Raw genomic sequence first — 20943 nt, 5'->3', positions numbered from 1 at the left:
GAGTTGGGATAAAAGGTTCTTTTTCGGAATGGCAGCCAGTGACAAGCGGTGTCCCGCAGGGTTCAGTGTTGGGGCCGCAGCTGTTCACATTATATATTAATGATCTGGATGAAGGGACTGGGGGCATTCTAGCGAAGTTTGCCGATGATACAAAGTTAGGTGGACAGGCAGGTAGTACTGAGGAAGTGGGGACGCTGAAGAAGGGCTAATGCCCGAAACGTCGATTCTCCTGTTCCCTAGATGCTGCCTGACCTGCTGCGCTTTTCCAGCAACACATTTCCATCATTGCAGAAGGATCTAGACAGTTTGGGAGAGTGGTCCAGGAAATGGCTGATGAAATTCAATGTGAGCAAATGTGTGGTCTTGCACTTTGGAAAAAAGAATACAAGCACGGACTACTTTCTAAACGGTGAGAATATTCATAAAGCCAAAGCACAAAGGGATCTGGGAGTGCTATTTGAGGATTCTCTAAAGGTAAACATGCAGGTTGAGTCCGCGATTAAGAAAGCGCATGCAATGTTGTGGGATTGTATTCATTGGAGTTTAGAAGGTTAAGGGGAGATCTAAAAGAAACTTACAAGATAATACCAGGCTTGGAAAGGGTGGACGCTAGGAAACTGTTTCCGTTAGGCGAGTAGACTAGGACCCGTGGACACAGCCTTAGAATTAGAGGGGGTCTATTCAGAACAGAAATGCGGGGACATTTCTTCAGCCAGAGAGGGGTGGGCCTGTGGAATTCATTGCCGCAGAGTGCAGTGGAGGCTGGGACACTAAATGTCTTCAAGGCAGAGATTGATAAATTCTTGATGTCACAAGGAATTAAGGGCTACGGGGAGAATGCGGGTAAGTGAAGTTGAAATGCCCATCAGCCATGATTAAATGGTGGAGTGGACTCGATGGGCTGAATGGCCTTACTTCCACTCCTATGTCTTATGGTCTTAAAGAGTACTCCCTGCTGTGTTGCAGAAAACAATGCACCCAATTTCCCAAGAACAATTACTTCAGAACAGAATTTTGAGAAAAGGTGATTTTTGTTTTATTTTTGCATATTATCCTTCCTCAGATCATGATGACCGATTTAAAAGCTCACATTAATATTTCATTAATTTTTTTCTTGAACTGAATCCATCTCAGGGCTCATTTGAAGTTCTTACATAATCACGCAAAATAATGTTAAACATCAGGCAACACCAGGTTATAGTCAAACAGGTTTGTTTGGAAGTATAAGCTTTCAGAGCACTGCTCCTTTGTCAGGTGCTAGTGGGGCAGGATCATAGGACACAGAATTTATAGCAAAAGATCAGAGTGTCAAACAACTGATGCGATATATTGAACAAACCTAGATTGCTGTTAAGTCTTTCATCTTTTGGAATGGGTTGCAGGCTTTGATTCATTAACATGTAAATCCCAGAACTTCTCTCAAGTCACATTCCCGGGTTAACTTAAGATTTTATATAAAAAAGTGACAACTCAGCTCAATTGGTGCATGAAAGGTGTAAGGTTCGAGTCTGTCTGTATTCCAATCTTGAGTCAGACAGGATCTATTTCCAAAGTAGGAATTTATACAATGTCACAAGGATTCACTGCCTACAGATTGCAGGCAAGGATGCCCCAAGGCATGGTAATTTGGAGAGACCAAGCAGATGCTATGATAATGGATGAATGGACAATGCACAACAATTGCCAGACAGGGGTGTTCCCTCCCAGTCGGGGAACACGTCAGTGGTAAGGGGCATTCACCTCGGATGTTCAGGTGACCGTCCTCCAAGGCGGACTTCAGGATATGCAGAATCACAGAATGGAAATGTGTTGCTGGAAAAGCGCAGCAGGTCAGGCAGCATCTAGGGAACAGGAGAATCGACGTTTCGGGCATTAGCCCTTCTTCAGGAATGCCCGAAACGTCGATTCTCCTGTTCCCTAGATGCTGCCTGACCTGCTGCGCTTTTCCAGCAACACATTTCTATCTCTGATCTCCAGCATCTGCAGACCTCACTTTCTCCTCAGAATCACAGAATGGTTGAGCAGAGGCTGATAAGCCAAGTTCTGTAATCATGAGTAGGGCCTCAATCAGCTCCTTGGGTTCATGTCACACTATAGTGACCCCACTGCACTATACTCCACACACACACACAAGCACACATAACATATACTCTTACACATATACACACTAATGCAGACCCTCTCTAATGCACATGCTCTCTCTCAGTCACACATACACCACACATACATTCTCACATGCACACACAAATACTGACACTCTCTCCATCTCCTCCACACACACACTCTCTCTCTCTCTCTATCTCTTTCTCTCCCTCTCTCCCTCACATGCACACACACAGACATCTAAATCTATGGAATGAATTTGCATTTGCAGGATTGTATTTGCAGGTGCATTCTATTTTTTTGAAAAAGCACCAAATCTGTCGGCAGTCAATCCATGTGACATTTTATAAATTCCTACTTTGGAAATAGAACCAATCTGACTCAAGATTGGAATACAGACAGACTCTAACCATACACCTTTAATGCGTTGTCTGAGCTGAGATGTCACTTTTTTTAAAAATAAAACCTTACGCTATCTCAGGAATGTGACGAAAGAAGTTTTGGGATTCATATATTAATTAATCGAAACTAGCATCCCATTCTAAAAGATGAAAGACTTAACAGCAATCTAGGTTTGTTCAATATATCGCATTCGTTGTATGGGATGATATTTTCCTATAAATTCCATGTCCTACGGTCCTGCCCCACTAGCTACTTGATGAAGGAGCAATGTTCTGAAAGCTTGTGCTTCCAAATAAACCTGTTTGACTATAACCTGGTGTTGTGTGATTTTTAACTTTGCCCACTCCAGTCCAACACTGGCACCTCCACAACATAAAATAACAGGAGCAGAAATACATCATTTAGCCCTCAAGGCTGCTCCATTATTCAATACAAGCATGGCTGATCCTTTTGCTTTCATGTTACATATCCCCGATACCCCTCTAGTCCCTGTAATCCATGCTTAACAGGAGTCAGTCTTTATAATGATATTATTTAATATCTCTCCTGCGCTGTCTTCTGAATAGAGAGTTCCAAAGCTGCACCCAAACTTTCTAAAAGACAAGAAAGTCCCTATCTTGGAATGGTGAGCCCTGAATCTGAGACAGATCAAAAGTGGCCCACAAGAGGAAAACTCCTTTCCAGATTCATATCGGTAAGACCCCAGGATCTAATACACTTCTCTCAAGTTGCCCTTCATTTGCATAAACTCCAGTGTAAACAAGGTGAAAAAAGATGTAAAGGGATGCTGGGGATGAGAGTCGAGAGTGTGGCTCTGGAAAAGCACAGCAGATCAGGCAGCATCAGGCAAACCGAAACTTTGATTCTCCTGCTCCTCGGATGTTGTCTGACCTGCTGTGCCTTTTCCAGCCCACACCCTCAATTCCATTTTAAACAAGCGCTCTCCATCGAAAATGCATCACAAGAGAATCCAATCATTCAGCATCACATAGTCATGTGCGTAGGGTCACTCATTGCAGATTTCCTTCATCAATACAGAAGTGGAGTAGATTTTTTTTTCTAATTATGAAAGCTGACAATTTATGCTTAATGCACCTGAGACCAGAACTGCTGTTCCATTTTTGACAGATTTGAATTCATATCTCGAGAATTCAGACAAACAACCTGGATCATGAGATCAGTAATGAACTCTAAGCTATAATTCCAAAACAAAATGCTTGCGTGTAGGATTAAGCGTGGTCGAGGACATAAGTGGAAAAATCATCTCTTTTTATTTACATTTGTGTGCAACAATATTTTACTTTCATTTGAGTTGGCCTCATTTTTAGACCTTTTTTCTGCATCTAGCACATCTGGCTCCATATTGTACTGAGGTGACTAACTGGATGAACTGTTTGTATGTTTGAGATAAATTTGAATTAATGCACCAAAAACTGCCATAGCTCAACCTGAACACAACTGGCACCTATAAGCAAATAATTCTCTTGGTCCAACAATAGCTTAGTGGTACTAATGCAAGACTGTTATTTCAGCTATCATTCAGCTAATGTTGTGGAGAAGATGGATCAAATTCCACCATGCAGTTAGTGAAATTTAAAAACAAAACCTGGGTGAAACCATCTGGCTCACTCATGTCCTTTGGGGAAGGAAATCTCCCACCCTTACATAGACTCTAAACCCAAATCACTGTGGTTCACTCCCAACTGTTCTCTAGGCAGTTAGGGCTGAGCAATAAATACTGACCCAAACAGCAACACGCATATCCTGGGGAACTAATTCTTTAAAAAAAAATCTTGCTTTCCATGTGCAGTTCTATGTTCAAGCTGCAATATATTTTACAAAATCTGCAGCAAACAGCCTAACCCTTGAGTTAGGACTTTGCCCTAACCTCAGTCAGGTTACAGACTGAGAAACTTACATGTGGTTTAGATAATTCAGCTTACTTACTGACTAATTCCACAGCAGTCACTGCCATATAGAGATGCAAACCCACAAGCTCATCAATGGACAGCAGGTTGGATTTTTCCAATAGCCTTTGTGTGTTGAGAGAGGACTTGACCTCTCCCTTCACCATCTAAAAATAATGAAAAATATATTTGCATATCAATAACCTAAGCATGACAAGTGCCTTAAAATATTGGTTTGCGTTTGAACTACAAGATAATAGTACATGAAAGCAAAACTTTGTAGATATACAATGCATTTCTGAGACACCACCTCATGTACTGAAGTCAACTGTATGTTATATTGAGGATATCTTAGTTGAGAAAAGACACCCATTGGCCCAGAAGTATAAAAGGAAAGAAATTGACAGATTATGTGCAGGTTGCTTAAACATCACATTCTTCTCTGTGAGTATAAACAAGTGTATATAAGTGTGGGTTTATAAGATGATTAAAAGAGTTGATATGTTAGTTATTGTCTGGTTAATTTTTCGAAACTTGCAAGAAAAATAAATGAATACGCCTAATATTACTATTATATCGTAAAAGGATTAGGATTAGGGTTAGATTTAGCATTAGAGTTAGGGTTAGGGATAGCCGCAACCCAAACATCATTACAGACAACATTTCATTGCTCAGAGGTTAATGAAGGTGTGTATTTCTGAAGATACTGTTCATCCATTTGTGAGTGACAGTTGAAAATGTCCAAAATAGCATTGACTGATAGATTATCTTTTGTTGGCTAAGTTTAATGAGGGCTTGCAACAGACAAGGTTAAATGAAGATAAACCACAGACAATTCAAGAGTTAATCTTATCATGAACAGAAACATGATTTTTAAATGTCTGACTCCTGTTCTTGTATTTCATGTATTTCTTTTTTCCACCTTATGTAAAGAAGATTCAACCACTTGTGATACTAAAAGGAGTCAAGGACTAAGGCGCACAGATGTGAGAATGGAGATGAGATCACAATCCAACCAGCCACGATTTAATAAATGACATAATAAATTCAAAGTGACAAATATGCTGATGTTGAGGCACAATCATGATTTAATGTTGCTGCATAGTCCAAGAGTTTTATCACTTCGTGAAAAATTCAAAACAGATTTCAAAGTTCGAACAAACATGCAAAAGAGAAAACAAATCCTCATTGATGTGAGAGTGGATGAAATGTTGAGGGTGAAACTCTGTTGAATTTATTCAATTTCAACACAGTTAGAATATCATTCTAAAAGCATTTAAAGCTTAAAACATGCAAGAAGATGTTGTGGGCTGAGTTAAATGGGGCTTTCTGAAACTGTGCCAAAATATGGAACATTAACTTGCTTCTTCCAATTTTCCATTTGTAGAGTCAGGACAGTAGAAATAAACAAGGAATATACAGGTGACAATGATTAATCCAAATTTAGTTGAGGTATAACTCATATTTTTATCAATTAGCCATGTCTACAAAATAAAGCAATAAAGGCATAGTTACTGTTAGTTCTTGCTCAAGACCTCCAATGTACGTCTTGTTCCTTCCATGAAGGATTCCAAACCTTACATATGCCTTTCCCTCGACAGCCTCCCCAAATGTATGCCTTTCAAAATAACAGTTTGATCTTAGAAGAAGGTAATGACGTAACATGCATAACTTGTAACTTATTGCATTTACTACCTTCTTTTTTTAAAAACAGCTCTAATTAGATTTATTAACCTGCATGTAAATACAACCAGATAATCAACATGACTAGAGGCAATATTACAGATTATCAATTTCATTTATGGTAAAGCATTTAAGGTGAATGGAGTAGGAGGCCCTTGCAAATATTGCAACATGAAACTTTGTCCCACAATGTGAAAATGACCATTAACAAAAACGTGCAGTTACATCGATTCTGGATGGAGGTTTGATCGCTGAGCTGGAAGGTTCGTTTTCAGACGTTTAGTCGCCAGACTAAGTAATATCTACAGTGAGCCTCCGGATGAAGCACTGATGGTGTAGCCCGCTTTATATTTATATATTTGGGTTTCCTTGGTTGGTGATGTCATTTCCTGTTCTTTTTCTCAGGGAGTGGCAAATGGGATCCAAGTCAACGCATTTGCTGATAGAGTTCCGGTTGGAATGCCATGCTTCGAGGAATTTTTGTGCATGTCTCTGCTTGGCTTATCCTAGGATGGATGTGTTGTCCCAGTTGACTGGGACACATCCATCCTAGGACAAGCCAATCATTGTCAGTGAATGATTCATCCTCACCTAACAGCTCACAGTCTGCTAGCAGCAGCACTTGTACTGTTTCAACTGATGTCATTGAAAGCAGTGACTGATTGTTCATAGAACTAACAACTCTGCAAATTCTGTGACAATACACCTAGATCTGAGCTATCCATGGTCAAAATGCATAATCCTTCATTCAAAATGTGCTATTGATTCTGATTAAATAAATGCTTATTTTTACAAACCCTGGATATAATATTCATTCCTCTTTATTTCAAAAAAGATACCTCATACTATTATATTATAAAAGGAGTGGAAACACCCAGACTTCGTTTCATCAAGACCACCTCAGACATCCATTCCTGCATTTCAAGCTGACAACTTCTTGATTCCACATCTTTAGGTTAACAATAATTCTGGACGCTTCTGCTATAATTGTTCTTTTTTTTTCCTTCAGTCAACGTTTAACAACAAATCTGAACCTTACACCATAAAGCAGGGATAGCAAAGAGTTGGACATGTTAGGCAAGTGGACAAAAGTACCAGATGAAATACAATGTGGGAAATTGCCAGGTTAGGCATTTTAGTAGGAAAAACAAAGACGTAGTGTATTTTATAAACATAAGAAGGTTTTGGAAATCTGAAGCCCAAAGGGACTTTTGAGTCCTAGTTCAGGATTTTCATAAAGACTAAGACACATGTTCAGTTAGCAGAAGGAAAATTCAATATTGACATGCATTCAAGAGGTCGGTAATACAAAAGTAGAGGTGTACTGTTGAGTTTGTATAAGGTTCTGATAAAACTGCATTTGAATACTGTGAGCAGTCTTAGACCCGATATTAAAAAAAAAAGGTATGTGCTGGCATTGGAAGGGGGACCAATTGGAGGAGATTTACAAGAATGGTCATAGGAAGAAGGGCTTGTCAAATCAGGAGCAGATGAGAATTCTGGTTCTGTACTCAATGGAGCTTAGAAGGATAAGTAGAGATGTAATTGAAGGTAGAGCTGATGTGAAAAATGTCTTTCCACTAGTTGGAGAGATTGGGACCCAAGGGCACAGTCCAACAATGAAAGGATGACTATTTAGAAATGAGATGAGAAGGAATTTCTCAGAAGGCTGAGGGTCATTGAGTGTATTTAAGTCAGAGATGGGTAAGTTCTTGATTAGTTAAGGGGTTAAAGGGCCACAGAGGGAAGGCAGGAGAATGGGACTGAGGAACTTACAGCCATTATCAAATTTTAGAGCAGAATCGATGGAAACATGGCCGAACCAGGCAACTGAGAAACATAGAGAAAGTGAGGACTGCAGATGCTGGAGAGTCAGACTCGAGAATTGTGGCGCTGGAAAAGCACAGTAGTTCATGCAGCATCCAAGGAGCAGGAGACAGTTGACATTTCGGACATAAGCCCATTCCTGATGAAGGGCTTATGTCTGAAATGTCAACTCTCCTGCTTCTCGGATGCTGCCTGACCTGCTGTGCTTTTCCAATGCGATAATTTTCGAAATTGAGAAAAGTAACCAGTTTGTCTTATTCAGTCATGGAATAAGCATACCCACAATGCTGTTGGATTAGAGATTTCCAAAGTCTGGCCCCAGCAAGACTGACAGAATAGGATATAGTACTGACTCAAATTGGTGACTGGTTCAAAGAAAATGTTCAAGGGTTGGTCTTTCCATGAATATGCTGCCCTTGTACCTTTAGATCGATGATGCAATTAAAGTGAAGAATAAAATGTATTACAAGCAAAGGTATCTCAGGTAGTGGCAAGTTCGATTTCACAGGGAAGAAGAGTTTGGAGTTACCTGAAAACAGTGCAGTGAATACTTGCATCAATACACTGGAACATTGAAAATATATTCTAGCAGATGAATGGATCATCAGCGATGGAACACAGATTGAAAAATGGACAGAAGAGAATGGTTTTATTCTTCACAGTTAATGAATCCACTACTAGCTTTATTGTTTCTTCATATTTGCCAAACTCAAAGGCAGATGTGAGAATGCTGCTCCTTTAACAACCTTATGTGGTCCTTGGTTATTTTCAATGGGGTTGTAAAGGCAGAGGTTCTGATGTGACTAGAAACATTGACTTGAAAAAGCTTTTAATTTAAAAAGCATCACTGGTACAATGAAAAGGGAGTGGCCAGTACTCCCAGATCATGGTTTTGTTTCTGATTTGGTTTGGTTTTAACAAGCAGACTGTTTGAAACTACTGATCAAAGAAAGTGCTGGCGAGAAAAGGTTCCCTGATACAACAGAGGCTTTCTGGCTGACTCTGTCTGACATCTCTCCTGTAAGAACCTGTGTTTGACTTTTTTCCTTTTTTTGTCTAAAGAGTGCTTATGGAGATGTTGCAAGTATTTGGAACAGTATCATTAAGTTGGAATAAAGTCGACTGGGTTTCCAAGTAAGTTACGCTATTCTCTCTTCTGTTCTCTTTTGTTCATGTTTCATTCAGTAGTCTGTAAACAAATGCTGTTTTGTTTAAAAGTGAAATATTTGACCAGCTGCATTGCTCCTGGAATATTCACTTTACATCTGCTTCAAACAACGAGAAAAGTTAGGCTCTGGGCTACCTTCTCACAACGTTTTGAGAGGGTCTGGCCTCATCCATAACACAGGTCTCTCAAGTTTTTAGCAAGGAAGTTTGATACTCACTGCATAAAGGTACAGATATTCACCTGTGCATAAGAAGTTCTGGATCCATAATTTATGAATTAAAGATATTTTAATTAAGATGCAAACAATGTCATTAGAAACCACAGCAAACTTCACCCTTTAAAATACTGCAAATATATTTGCTGCTGTATTACCTGTGGACTCACTTACATTGCCACTATTTTGAACTTGAACTCCTCCTTGGTCACAAGGTAGAACATTTGATCTGCTTGTATCTTGACATCAAACCTGGGGAGAACTTCATCAGCATATAGTTATGTTTCAATCATTGGAGAATCTTGCAAAAACTGACAGATCAAAATGTTTTAAATGAAATGCACATTGTTATCAAAATTAGCTTCTCCATCAGTTCCACACTAGACCTATTTGTGAGAAGTTGACAGAGGTCCCGGTTACATAATTAATCTGCTCATATTCAGAGACTGAAAAACAAGACTCTTTCATCTTCGCAGAATCTGTAGTTTCAGAGCAGTATTCCATTGGCGGTATGAGGATTTAAAATTCTTTATTCATATATTGCATGACTAGTGAGCTTGGATATATGGGTATGTTTGTATATCTATATGCACAGAGACAGTGTTGGTGCTATGCTGGTTATGATTTGGAAACTGAAAGCAAGAGGTATTTTGCAATGACAATATCATGCGAAACAATTCCATGGAGAAAGTGAAGACTGCAGATGCTGGAGATCAGAGTCAAAGACACAGTGCCTGCGGTCTGTGGGAGGCAAATACAAAGAAACACTTGCACTCACGAAAATACATGACCTTTTCTCACTCAGACAAGCACATAGCTTCACAATGGGACAACGATACAAATTGAACATCGGGAGCAAACGATGAAGGACTTATGCTAGAAATGTTGATTCTCCTGCTCATCAGATGCTGCGGCTGTGCTTTTCCAGCACCACACTCTTTGACACAATTCTATGGAAATTAATTTACGCTTTAATGTATTTCTACCAATTAAACCTTGGTGACGTAAAAGGATCAACCATTGCTGTTCTAACAGAATGATCAATGCACCTTAGCACAAGACAGGAATCTTGCCTTTAATGCAAGGCCTTGGGAGTGGATGGTGTAAATAAGAGGATACTTGCAGAAATGTGCATGAGGATGCATATGCTCCCGATGTTCAATTTGTATGTATGTTGTTGTCCCATTGTGAAGTTGTGTGCTTGTCTGAGTGAGAAAAGGTCATGTGTTTTCATGTGGGTGTAAGGGTTTATTTGTATTTGCGTGTGTATGCACATAGGCATAGTCTTATTCATACTTTTATGCATTTGCCAAATGTATCTCTATCTCATAGGCATACAGACCATACCATCTGTATCAACATTCTTTAGGATAATATTCATTCAGATCTGGCTGCTACAGAAATATGTCACATCAGTCAGAATATTCAGTGAGCACTGTGTAATTTTGCCATCGGAATTGTTGACTCATTGTGGCTTATATTAAAATAATCAATGATAGAATCATAGAGTCAGACAGTTTCACAGCACAGAAGGAGGCCATTCGACCAACTGTGTCTGTACCAGCTCCTGAAAGAGCTACCCCAGCTAGCTCCATTCTCAAGCCCTGTCAGTGCATCACTTCCAAATACATATCCTGCTCTCTTTTGGAACCTCATACATCGTCTGCTTGAACCACTATTCCAGGCAGTTGTTCCAAATCCTGAGTAAAGAAGCTTCTCCTCATCTCACTACCAGCTCTTCTGATAACAATCTTGAAGTTGTGTCTCTAGTTACTGTCATACCAACTGGAGGAAAAAGAATACAGTTCTTTTCCTTGTTAAAATTGTTCATAATTTTGAACTCCTCAATGAGGTCACCACTCTTCTCCACTCCAAAGAGAATACATTCAAATTCTCAAATCTTGCCTAATATCTAAAATCCCTTATTCATGGTACCATTCCAGTAAATCTCCTATGGACTCTCTCCAGGCATAACCTTCCCTGAAATGAGGTTCCCTGAACCAAGCACAATATCTAAATATTTTACTGCTAATGATTTACAGAGTTTTAGCATCACTTCATTTGCTTTCATACTCGATGCATCTGTTTCTAAAATCAAGGTTCCTGAAACCTTTCTAAGCAACAGTGACCATAATTCTATAAGTTTCAACTTACTAATGAATAAGGACAAGAGTTATCCTCGGATGAAGGCACTAAATTGGGAGAAGGCTAAATACAACACTATTAGGCAGGAATTGATGAATGTACATGCCGCTGTTTCAGAGTAAATCCTCATCTGAAATATCAGACTTTAAAAAAAAATCTATTCTTTAGATTTCAGAACCATAAATTCTTGTGAACATGAAGGGTAAGAATGACACAGTTCAGGAGTCTTGACTGACAAGATAAATTAAGAAGCATACTTCAGCTCTAGGAAACTGGAGACAGATGGAGCCCTTGAAGAATACAAAGCTGGCAGCAAAGAATTCAACGAAGGAATTAGGAGGGCTAAAAAGGTGCTAGGAAATGTCTTTGGCAAACAGGATTAAGGGAAATTTCAAGGAAATTATATATATATTAGGAACAACAGGGTAACGAGGGAAAGGATAGGTCTACACAAGGACAAAGAGTGAATTTTAATGCAAGGAAAGGAAGTGAGTGAAATCCTTTGTTATGAAGTTGTAGGTGTGCACTGTACTTTGAGAGTGAAAGCTGGCAAGGACTTAACAGACACATAGTGTGCTGAAAAATTTAAAGATGTGACATTTGGCAGTGAAACAAATAGCTGGAGCTGAGTTGCTATGTTACAAACAATTCAAATTTAGCTAATCAGTTTAAATTATGCTCCAAGATAACAAAATTCAATCACATTTGAATTTCACTGTCTTGACAACACCAAACCAATGAGACGATCTGATGTTTTGAGGTATAAAAATCAGGTATTTTGAACAGTTAGCCAGAGAGAGAGGCATGAGCACCAATACAGACTGCCTTGAAACCTGCTGTCTGAAAGGTACTTTGATCAATGAAAGACTGTACAGCAGAAGACTGAAGACAAGACACCGGAAAGCTTACAGAGGAAGATAAAGAGCTGGCAAGTCTTGAAACTTTTTTTTTGTTAACTTAATCTGGGGTTTTATTGGATCAGTATAGCCTTGTAGAGTGGGAGGTAGATAAATTGTTAAACATAGAACATAGAACATTACAGCTCAGTACAGGCCCTTCGGCCCTTCATGTTGCACCGACCTGTCATACCAATCTGAAGCCCAAAGGAGCCCAAGTTAAGACAAAGGAGGTTTACAGTGTAGATAGTTGTTGTTTAATGTTCTCTTTTTGGAGTTAAAGAATAAAGTGTTATTGTTTTCTTTAAATAGTAGAATTTGGGTAGTTCTCTGTAACTCATATTTTGACAGATTATGGGGCGACATGAGCTTTTCTGCGTGTCTGGCTTAAATTAGCTGAAGGGTTTACCCTTTGTCATAACATCTTAATGAATACTTTCCATTTATTCGCCAATGAGAAGACAAAGTAGATGGTGAATTTTGGGAGGGAAATGTTGATATTCTGGAGCACTTTGATATAAAAGTGAGGAGTGTTCAGTGTTTTGAAAAACATTAAGGTCATCAAATACCCATGATCAAATGGGGAATATCCCAGAATACTAAGGGAGGCAAGTGAGAATATTTCAGGGGCCTTGTATGAAATCTTTGTGTCCTCTTTCGTCACAGGTGAGGCCACAGAGCACTGGAGAATAATCAAGTTTAAAAATGACACAACACCAGGTTACAGGCCTATTTGGGCCTATTTGGAAGCATTAGTTTTCGGAGCGCTGCTCCTTCACTAGGTAGTTGTCAACCAACTGATGAAGGAGCAGTCATCTGAAACCTAGTGCTTCCAAATAAACCTGTTGAACTATAACCTGGTGTTGTGTGATTTTTAATCATGTCCACCCCAGTCCAACAGCAGCCCCTCTGCATCATGGAGAATAGCCAACATTGTTCCTTTGTTTGAGAAGGGCAACAGGGATAATGCGGGAAATTATGGACCAGTAAATCTTACATCAGTGGAAGGGAAACTATCAGAGAAGATTTTTAATGATGCGATTTAGTCACACTTGATTAAAAAAGGACTTATTTGTGATAGGCAGCATGACATTGTGCAGGGAAGGTTGTCTTGCACAAATGTGGTTGAGTTTTGTGAGGATGTGACAAAGAAGATTGATGAGGCCTGGGTTGTAAATGCTGTCTACGTGGACATTAGCAAGGTCTTTGATAAGGACACGCATAGCAGGCTGATACACGAGGTGAAGGCACATGGGACCCAAGGTGAGCACAGCTGGGAGGTGTAGGGAACGCTGGATGACTAGAGAAATTGATGCTCTGGTCAAGAAAAAGAAGGAGACATGTGTCAGGTATAGAGAGCTGGGTCAAGTGAAAGCTTAGCAGAGTGTAAGGGCAATAGGAATATACTTAAAAGGGAGACCAGGAGGGCAAAAAGGAGGCATGAAATATTTTGGCAAACAGGGTTAAGATAATCGAAGGAGATTCTGTAAATATATTAAGTCAAAAAGAGTTAACTCTAGAGCGAATAGGACCCTTTGAAGACCAATATGGATGTCTTATCTACAGGAGATGGATAAGATACTAACCAAATATTTCATGTAAGTGTTTCCTGTGGAGAAGGACATTGAAGATAGAGAACTTGTGGAAAATAAACAGCCACATCTTCAAAAGTGTCCACTTTACAGAAGAGGAGGTGCCTGATGTCTTAAAACACATAAAGGTGGATAAACCATTGGGACCTGATCAGGTGTATCCCAGAATGTTGTGGTAAGCTAAAGAGGTTGATGTGCCTCTTGCTGGGAGATTTTTATCATGGATAGCCATGGGTGAGGTTGCAGCAGACTGGCAGTTGGCTAATGTGGTGCCATTATTTTAAAAAAGTGGTAAGGAAAAGGCAGAGAACTATACATTCCATGAATCTAGTCTATGCTTTATAGCCCGGTGATCCTGACGTCAGCAGTGGGTAAGTTGTTGGAGGGGATCCTGAGGGACAGGATTAACATGTAATTTGAAAGGCAAGGACTGATTAGGGAGAGTCAATATGGTGTTGCACTGGGAAATCTTGTCTCACTAACTTGTTTGAGTTTTTTGAAGAAGTGACAAAGAAGATGGATGGAGGCAGATCAGTAAACATTGTCTATATGAACTTAAGCAAGGTGTTCAATAAGGATCCATAAGATAGACTGGTTAGCGAGGTTACACCACTTGGAATCCAGAGGGAAGCTAATGAATCCGATACAACATTGGCTTGAAGAGAGGAGACAGTGAGTGGTGATGGAAGGTTGTTTTCTAACTGTGGGCTTGTAACCAGGTATGTGCTGCATGTATTGTTGCTTTTTGTTGTGTATATATCTGAATATTTTGGATGTTTGCAGATGTCACCAAAATTGGTAGTGTAATAGAAGGATCTCTCAGCATACCCTTAATCAGATGGGCCAATGTGCTAAGGAATAGCAGATGGAATTTAATTTAGATAAATGTGAGGCATTAAATTTTGGTAAAGAACATCAGGGCAGGACTCAAATAGTAGAGTCCTGAAGAATGATGCCAAACAAATGACTGTGGGGTGCAGATGCATAGTTTGTTGAAAGAAAAATCACAAGTACACAGGATAGTGAAGAAAACACTTCACCGGTCTTGCATTAAGGAGCTGGGAGGTCGTGTTGTGGCAGTACAGGACATTGGTTAGGCTACTTTTAGAATACTGCATTCAATTCTAGTCTCCCTGTTATTGGAAAGATGTTTTTAAATGTGAAAGGGTTCAGAAAAGATTATAAGAATGCTGCCGGGATTGAGTGTTTCAGCTGTACACAAAGGCTGAATAGGCTGGGGCACTTTTCTCTGGAGCATCAGAGGCTGAAGAGTGACCTCATAAAAGGTTTATAAAATGATGAAGGGTATGGATAGGGTGAATAGACAAGGTCCTTTCCCAAGGGTAGGAGAGTCCCAACCAAGAGACATAGGTTTAAGGTGATTTAAAAGGGATCTAAGGGACAATGTTTTCACACAGAGGGTGGTGTGTATATGGAATGAGCTGCCAGAGGAAGTGGTGGTGGCTGGTACAATTACAACATTTAAAAGGTATCTGGATGGCTACATGAATTGACGATATGGGCCAAATACTGGCAAATTGGACTCAATCTGTTTAAGATATGTGTACGGCATGGATGAATTGGAACAAAGGGTCAGTTTCTACGCAATATAACTCTGTGACTATGTGAGATGGATATAAAACTTAGTCATAGGAAGTGAAGTGTTGCGGTGGAAGGGTGTTTTCTGACTGGGAGTCTGTGACCAATGTTGCTGTGCAGGGATCAGTGCTCGGATCCGTATTGTTTGTTGTATAAATATTTTGAAGGAGAGGGTAAGTGGCCTGATTAGTAAGTTTGTAGACGTCACAAAAATTGTGGGAGGCATAGATAGTGAGGACGATTGCTGGTGAATACAGCAGGATATAGATATGTTGGACACTTAAGAAATAGCAGATGGAGTTTAATTCAGACACATGCAAGTTCATGCACTTGGGAGATCTAATACAAGTGGGAAATACATTGTAAATGGCAGAATCTTTAGTCACATCACAGAGGAAGTACAGGTTCACAGTTCTCTGAAAGTAGGAACATAAATGGGTAAGTTGGTCAAGAAGGCATATGACATGCTGCCTTCATCAATCAGGGCACAGAATATAAAAATGGACATTTTGCAATTGTACAGAACGTTGGTTAGGATGCATTTAGAAAAATAGTGCTACAAGTATGGAAAGTATTCTGCCTGAAAGTCAGTGTTGAGTGGCGTCCCGCAGGGCTCTGTTCTTGGGCCTCTGCTCTTTGTAGATTTTATAAATGACTTGGATAAGGAGGTTGAGGGGTGGGTTAGTAAATTTGCAAATGACACAAAGGTTGGAGGTGTCGTCGATAGTATCAAGGGCTACTGCAGGCTGCAGCTCGACATAGACAGAATGCAGAGCTGGGCTGAGAAATGGCAGATGGAGTTCAACATGGATAAATGCATTTTGGAAGGTCGAACTTGAATGCTGAATGTAGGAGTAAAGACAGGATTCTTGGCAGTTTGGAGGAACAGAGGGATCTTGGTGTTCAAGTACATAGATCCCTCAAAGTTGCCACCAAAGTGGATAGGGTTGTTAAGTAAGCATATGGTGTTTTGGCTTTCATTAATGGGGGATCAAGTTTAAGAGCCGTGAGGTTTTGCTGCAGCTCTACAAGCCCCTGGTGCGACCACACTTGGAATATTGTGTCCAGTTCTGATTGCCCCACTATAGGAAAGGTACAGAGGCTTGGGAGAGGGTGCAAAGAAGGTTTACCAGGTTGCTGCCTGGACTGGAGGGCTAGCTTATGAAGAGAGGTTGACTAAGATCGGACTTTTCTCTCTGGAGAGAAGGAGGAAGAGAGGAGACCTGATCGAGGTATACAAGATAATGAGAGGAATAGATAGAGTCAATAGCCAGAGACCTTTCTCCAGGACAGGATTGACTGGCATGAGGGGTCATAGTTTTAAGATGTTAGGAGAAAGATATAGAGAGGACGTCAGAGGTAGGTTCTTTACGCAGAGAGTTTTGTGAATGCATGGAATGCATTGCCAGCTGTGGTGGTGGAAGCAGAGTCATTCAGGACATTTAAGCAACTGCTGGACATGCACATGGATAGCAGTGAATTGAGGGATGTGTGGCTTAAGTTATTTTATTTTACATTAGGATTAATGCTCGGCACAACATCGTGAGCCGAAGGGCCTGTTCTGTGCTGTACTTTTCTATGTTCTGTGTAATAAGAGGACTGTAAAGGCTTTGGAGAAGATACAAAAATAGTTTTCAAGGATGTTGCCCACTTCGGAGGATTGTTGCTGTGAGGAGAGATTGGACAAACTTGTTTTATTTTCAATTGAATGAAGGGCAACCTGATATAATTTTGAGAAATTATGAGAGGCATATACAGAATGGTTAGTTGGAGTCTCTTCCCCAGGGTAGAAATGTCAAATACTAGGGGATATATATTTAAGGCAAGGAGGGTGTGTTTGAAGAAGATTTGTGGAGGCAAGGTTTTTTTTTGCTCCGAGGGTAGCAAACAGTACATGGAATGCACTGCCAGAGCAGATGATGAAGGCCGCTACAACACCAGCATGAAAGCTGCGTCGTGACAGATATATGAATAGACAGGGAATAAAGGGAAATGGACTGACAAGATGAAAAGGATTTTTAGTGTAGATAAGCATCATGTGCTGGCTCAGTCTTAGAGGGCCGAGGCCTAATCTTTGTTCAAACATTTCAACCTGTCTCCCTGCCTACCATCAGAGAATTATATACATGAACCCCGAAGCCCTTCTGCTCCTGTACTCCCCTCAAATTTGTACCATTGAGCCCGTATTGTCTCTGACCCAACAATTCTCTGCATTGAAATTCCACGACCCGGTGTCTGCCAGTTTTGTCAGTGTCCCACTGAAGGCACTCAGCAACATCCTCGCAATTTACTATTCTGCTCAGTTTAGTATCCTCTGTAAACGTAGAGATTCTGCTCTCAACATCCACCTCCAAATCATTAAAAATAAGAGCCCAAACACCAATCCCTGGAGAACACTATTTTAAAGTTGTCTCCATTCTGAGAAATGTACACCAATACATTCCTTGTGTTTCTTACTTTTAAGCCAACCTCGAGGATGCTGGCAAGGACTCGTTCAATCCCAAACATTTCCAGTCGTGAAATGGTTCTAAATTCAATTAAATATTAACTTTTAATGGGTGCAATCCGATTATACAGAAGGGAAGGCTATTCATTATGTTGAATGTGTCGCCTTCTGCAACATCTCTGATATTCAAATTGAAGTATGCAGAAAGGGTTTCCATAGCAATTTCACCCTGTACTATTTAATTATGTGTATCCAATTGAGTAAGTGAAGCTTTGAGATATTCTCCAATTTGACTCAGCTAACTATTCTGATTACTTTCATTGATTCGATTTAGTTGCAATGTATCATTCAAAGTGTGGTATTGAGGAAATATTACTCTGCCACATGCCAGTCCTGGGGATTAGATGGTATGACAAAGAACCCTTTCCCTTTATGCATTCATAGCTGACCTTATAACCTTTATCTTGAAGAGCAGGTCATTTATCCCCGACTTATCTGTACAATCGAAAACAAGTTAAATGTTCTTGCTATTGCCTTTCTTTTGGTCTCAATGTGAATTGGATTTGAAAAATGTGACTACTACGTTTCCTGAAACACAGTAGCAAGTACACTTCAATGGTACTCCATGGTTATAAATTAGTTTTGGATGTTCTGATTTTCTGAAATATACCTGAAAGTGTGTAGAGAAATCATTCAGCTCTATTTTGAGATATTGTGGTTACGTGTGTTCTCAAAAGAATAAGACACCACATCCTAAGTCTGGTGAAATTAGAAATTGTACTGCACTTGTATTCCCGATATACGATAAACTCAAATAACAGTTCACAGGGTTATTTGGATTGTGTCATCAATCATGAATGAGCACTTACCGAATTTCTTCACTTCAAATTGCGCTGAAACTTTGGACGGAGGTGAATCCAAAAATTCTGCCTCTATTCGCCAATTTCCAGGCCTTTGTGTTAATGTACAAACAAAAGGTAGAGAAAAAAAAGTAAATTATTAATGTGACACTTTAAGAAAAAAAAAGTGCACTAAGGCTCATTTTCTGATGTACTTTTCTCAATAATTTCTGGGGAATCTGTTACATATAAAATATGTCAGAAGAACATGAGATTAGAAGTATTAAGACACATATCATTGGAGGCCACATCATTTTTATTTGCAGTCTGAAATGCACTTTGCCGTGCTCCCATTTGTTCACCATGAACCGAAAGAAAAGTGCTCCTCAGTTATGAATGTATTCAGAGAATAAAAATAGAAGGGGAGGTAATGGCCAGGTGGCATTATTGCTAGACTATTAATCCAGAGACCCAGGTAATGTTCTCGGGATTGCAGTTTGAATCCTGCCAGGGTAGATTATGTCATTTGCATTCAGTAATATCTGGATTTAAGAGTCTAATAATGACCATGAATCCATTGTTGATTGTTGGGAAAAAAGACATCTGGTTTATTAATGTCCTTTAGGCAAGGAATCTGCCAACCTTACCGGGTCAGGCTCCAGACCCACAGCATTGTGGTTAACTTATAAATGCCCTCTGAGCAATTAGAGTTGGACAATATATGTTGGCTTGGCCAGCAATGCCTTCATCCCATGAATGAATAAAAAATTTATATGTTCTGCCCTTTGGTTTGTACAGTCAAGTAAAAGAACCTCTTAGCATCCACTCTGTCAAATCCTTTCCTGTCTTACATGTTTGACTAAGATTGCATTTCACTTATTAAACTCCAGCAGATGTAGGACCAACTCATATTGGCTTAGCTCACTTAACGTGAAAGCAAATGGTTCCACCCGCCATTCAAATAAATATTTAAATTGGGGGAAGAAAAACAGAATCGTAGAATCCCAGAATTCTAGCATAACATTGATCATTACATGCAGTGTTGTTTGTGAAAACAGAGTGCCCCTTCACTCTCCTCTTCCAGCACTATAAAATCTTACCTATATATATGAATATATGAATGTAGGAAACAACAATTTAATTCCAGTCCTTGACTCTTCTCCTCCAATGAAAAAAATCATGGCTTACCTGATTTTAAACCTTCCTGCCTGCCCATGATAAACTTTCACACCCTTGCTTACCAAGAAATGATATACCTTTGGCTTATATATATATTCCAGTTTCCACCATATTCTCAAGAAGACAAAGTCAACTCCTCATGACCTTGTGAGGGAAAGAAGTCTGATTTTTGATTCCAATGTTTTATCTATGGCATTTAGAAATAGACAGTTAGCTCAAGGTATGTCAGGAATAAAAGAATGACGAGGGTAGGAATAGGTCCAGTCAAGGATAGCAGTGGGAAGTTGCGTGTGGAGGCTGAAGAAATTGGGGAGACACTGAATGAATACTTTTCGTCAGTATTCACTCAGGAACAGGACATTGTTGTCGATGTGAATACTGAGTCACAATTAAGTAGAATGGATGGCTTTGAGGTATGTAGAGAAGAGGTGTTGGAAATTCTGGAAAGGGTGAAAATAGATAAGCCCCCTGGGCCTGATGGCATTTATCCTAGGATTCTCCGGGAAGCAAGGGAGGAGATTGCAGAACCATTGGCCTTGATTTTTATGTCCTAGTTGTCTACAGGAGTAGTGCCAGAAGACTGGAGGATAGCAAATGTGGTCCCCTTGTTCAAAAAGGGGAGTAGGCATAACCCTAGTAACTATAGGCCGGTGAGTCTCACTTCTGTTGTGGGCAAAGTCTTAGAGAGAATTGTAAGGGATAGGATTTATGCACATCTGGATAGGAATAATGTGATCAAGGATAGTCAGCATGGTTTTGTGAAGGGCAAGTCATGCCTCACAAACCTTATTGAATTCTTTGAAAAGGTGACGAAGGAGGTGGACGAGGGGAAAGCAGTAGATGAGGTGTATATGGATTTTAGTAAGGCGTTTGATAAGGTTCCCCATGGTAGACTACTGCAAAAAATACAGAGGTATGGCATTGAGGGTGAGTTGGAAGTTTG

At 39.9% G+C, this 20943-nt stretch overlaps 1 protein-coding gene across 1 annotated transcript in view; it reads right to left on the bottom strand.

Moving 5' to 3' along the window:
* LOC122541279 (complement C4-A-like) overlaps positions 1-20943 on the bottom strand; it is a 128292-nt gene that overhangs the window by 69399 nt on the left and 37950 nt on the right. Inside the window, exons 6-9 of the mRNA XM_043677903.1 lie at positions 18852-18934; positions 9479-9566; positions 5928-6030; positions 4453-4579 (exon numbers count right to left, since the gene is read on the bottom strand). Of these exons, the coding sequence (XP_043533838.1) occupies positions 4453-4579; positions 5928-6030; positions 9479-9566; positions 18852-18934 (401 nt within the window). The remainder of the gene's footprint in view (positions 1-4452; positions 4580-5927; positions 6031-9478; positions 9567-18851; positions 18935-20943) is intronic.

This window comes from Chiloscyllium plagiosum, chromosome 37 (genome assembly GCF_004010195.1).
Source record: "Chiloscyllium plagiosum isolate BGI_BamShark_2017 chromosome 37, ASM401019v2, whole genome shotgun sequence".
NCBI classification, from domain to species: domain Eukaryota; kingdom Metazoa; phylum Chordata; class Chondrichthyes; order Orectolobiformes; family Hemiscylliidae; genus Chiloscyllium; species Chiloscyllium plagiosum.
The sequence above is the reverse complement of the archived record's forward strand: the minus strand, read 5'-3'. Positions and strand labels throughout refer to the sequence as shown.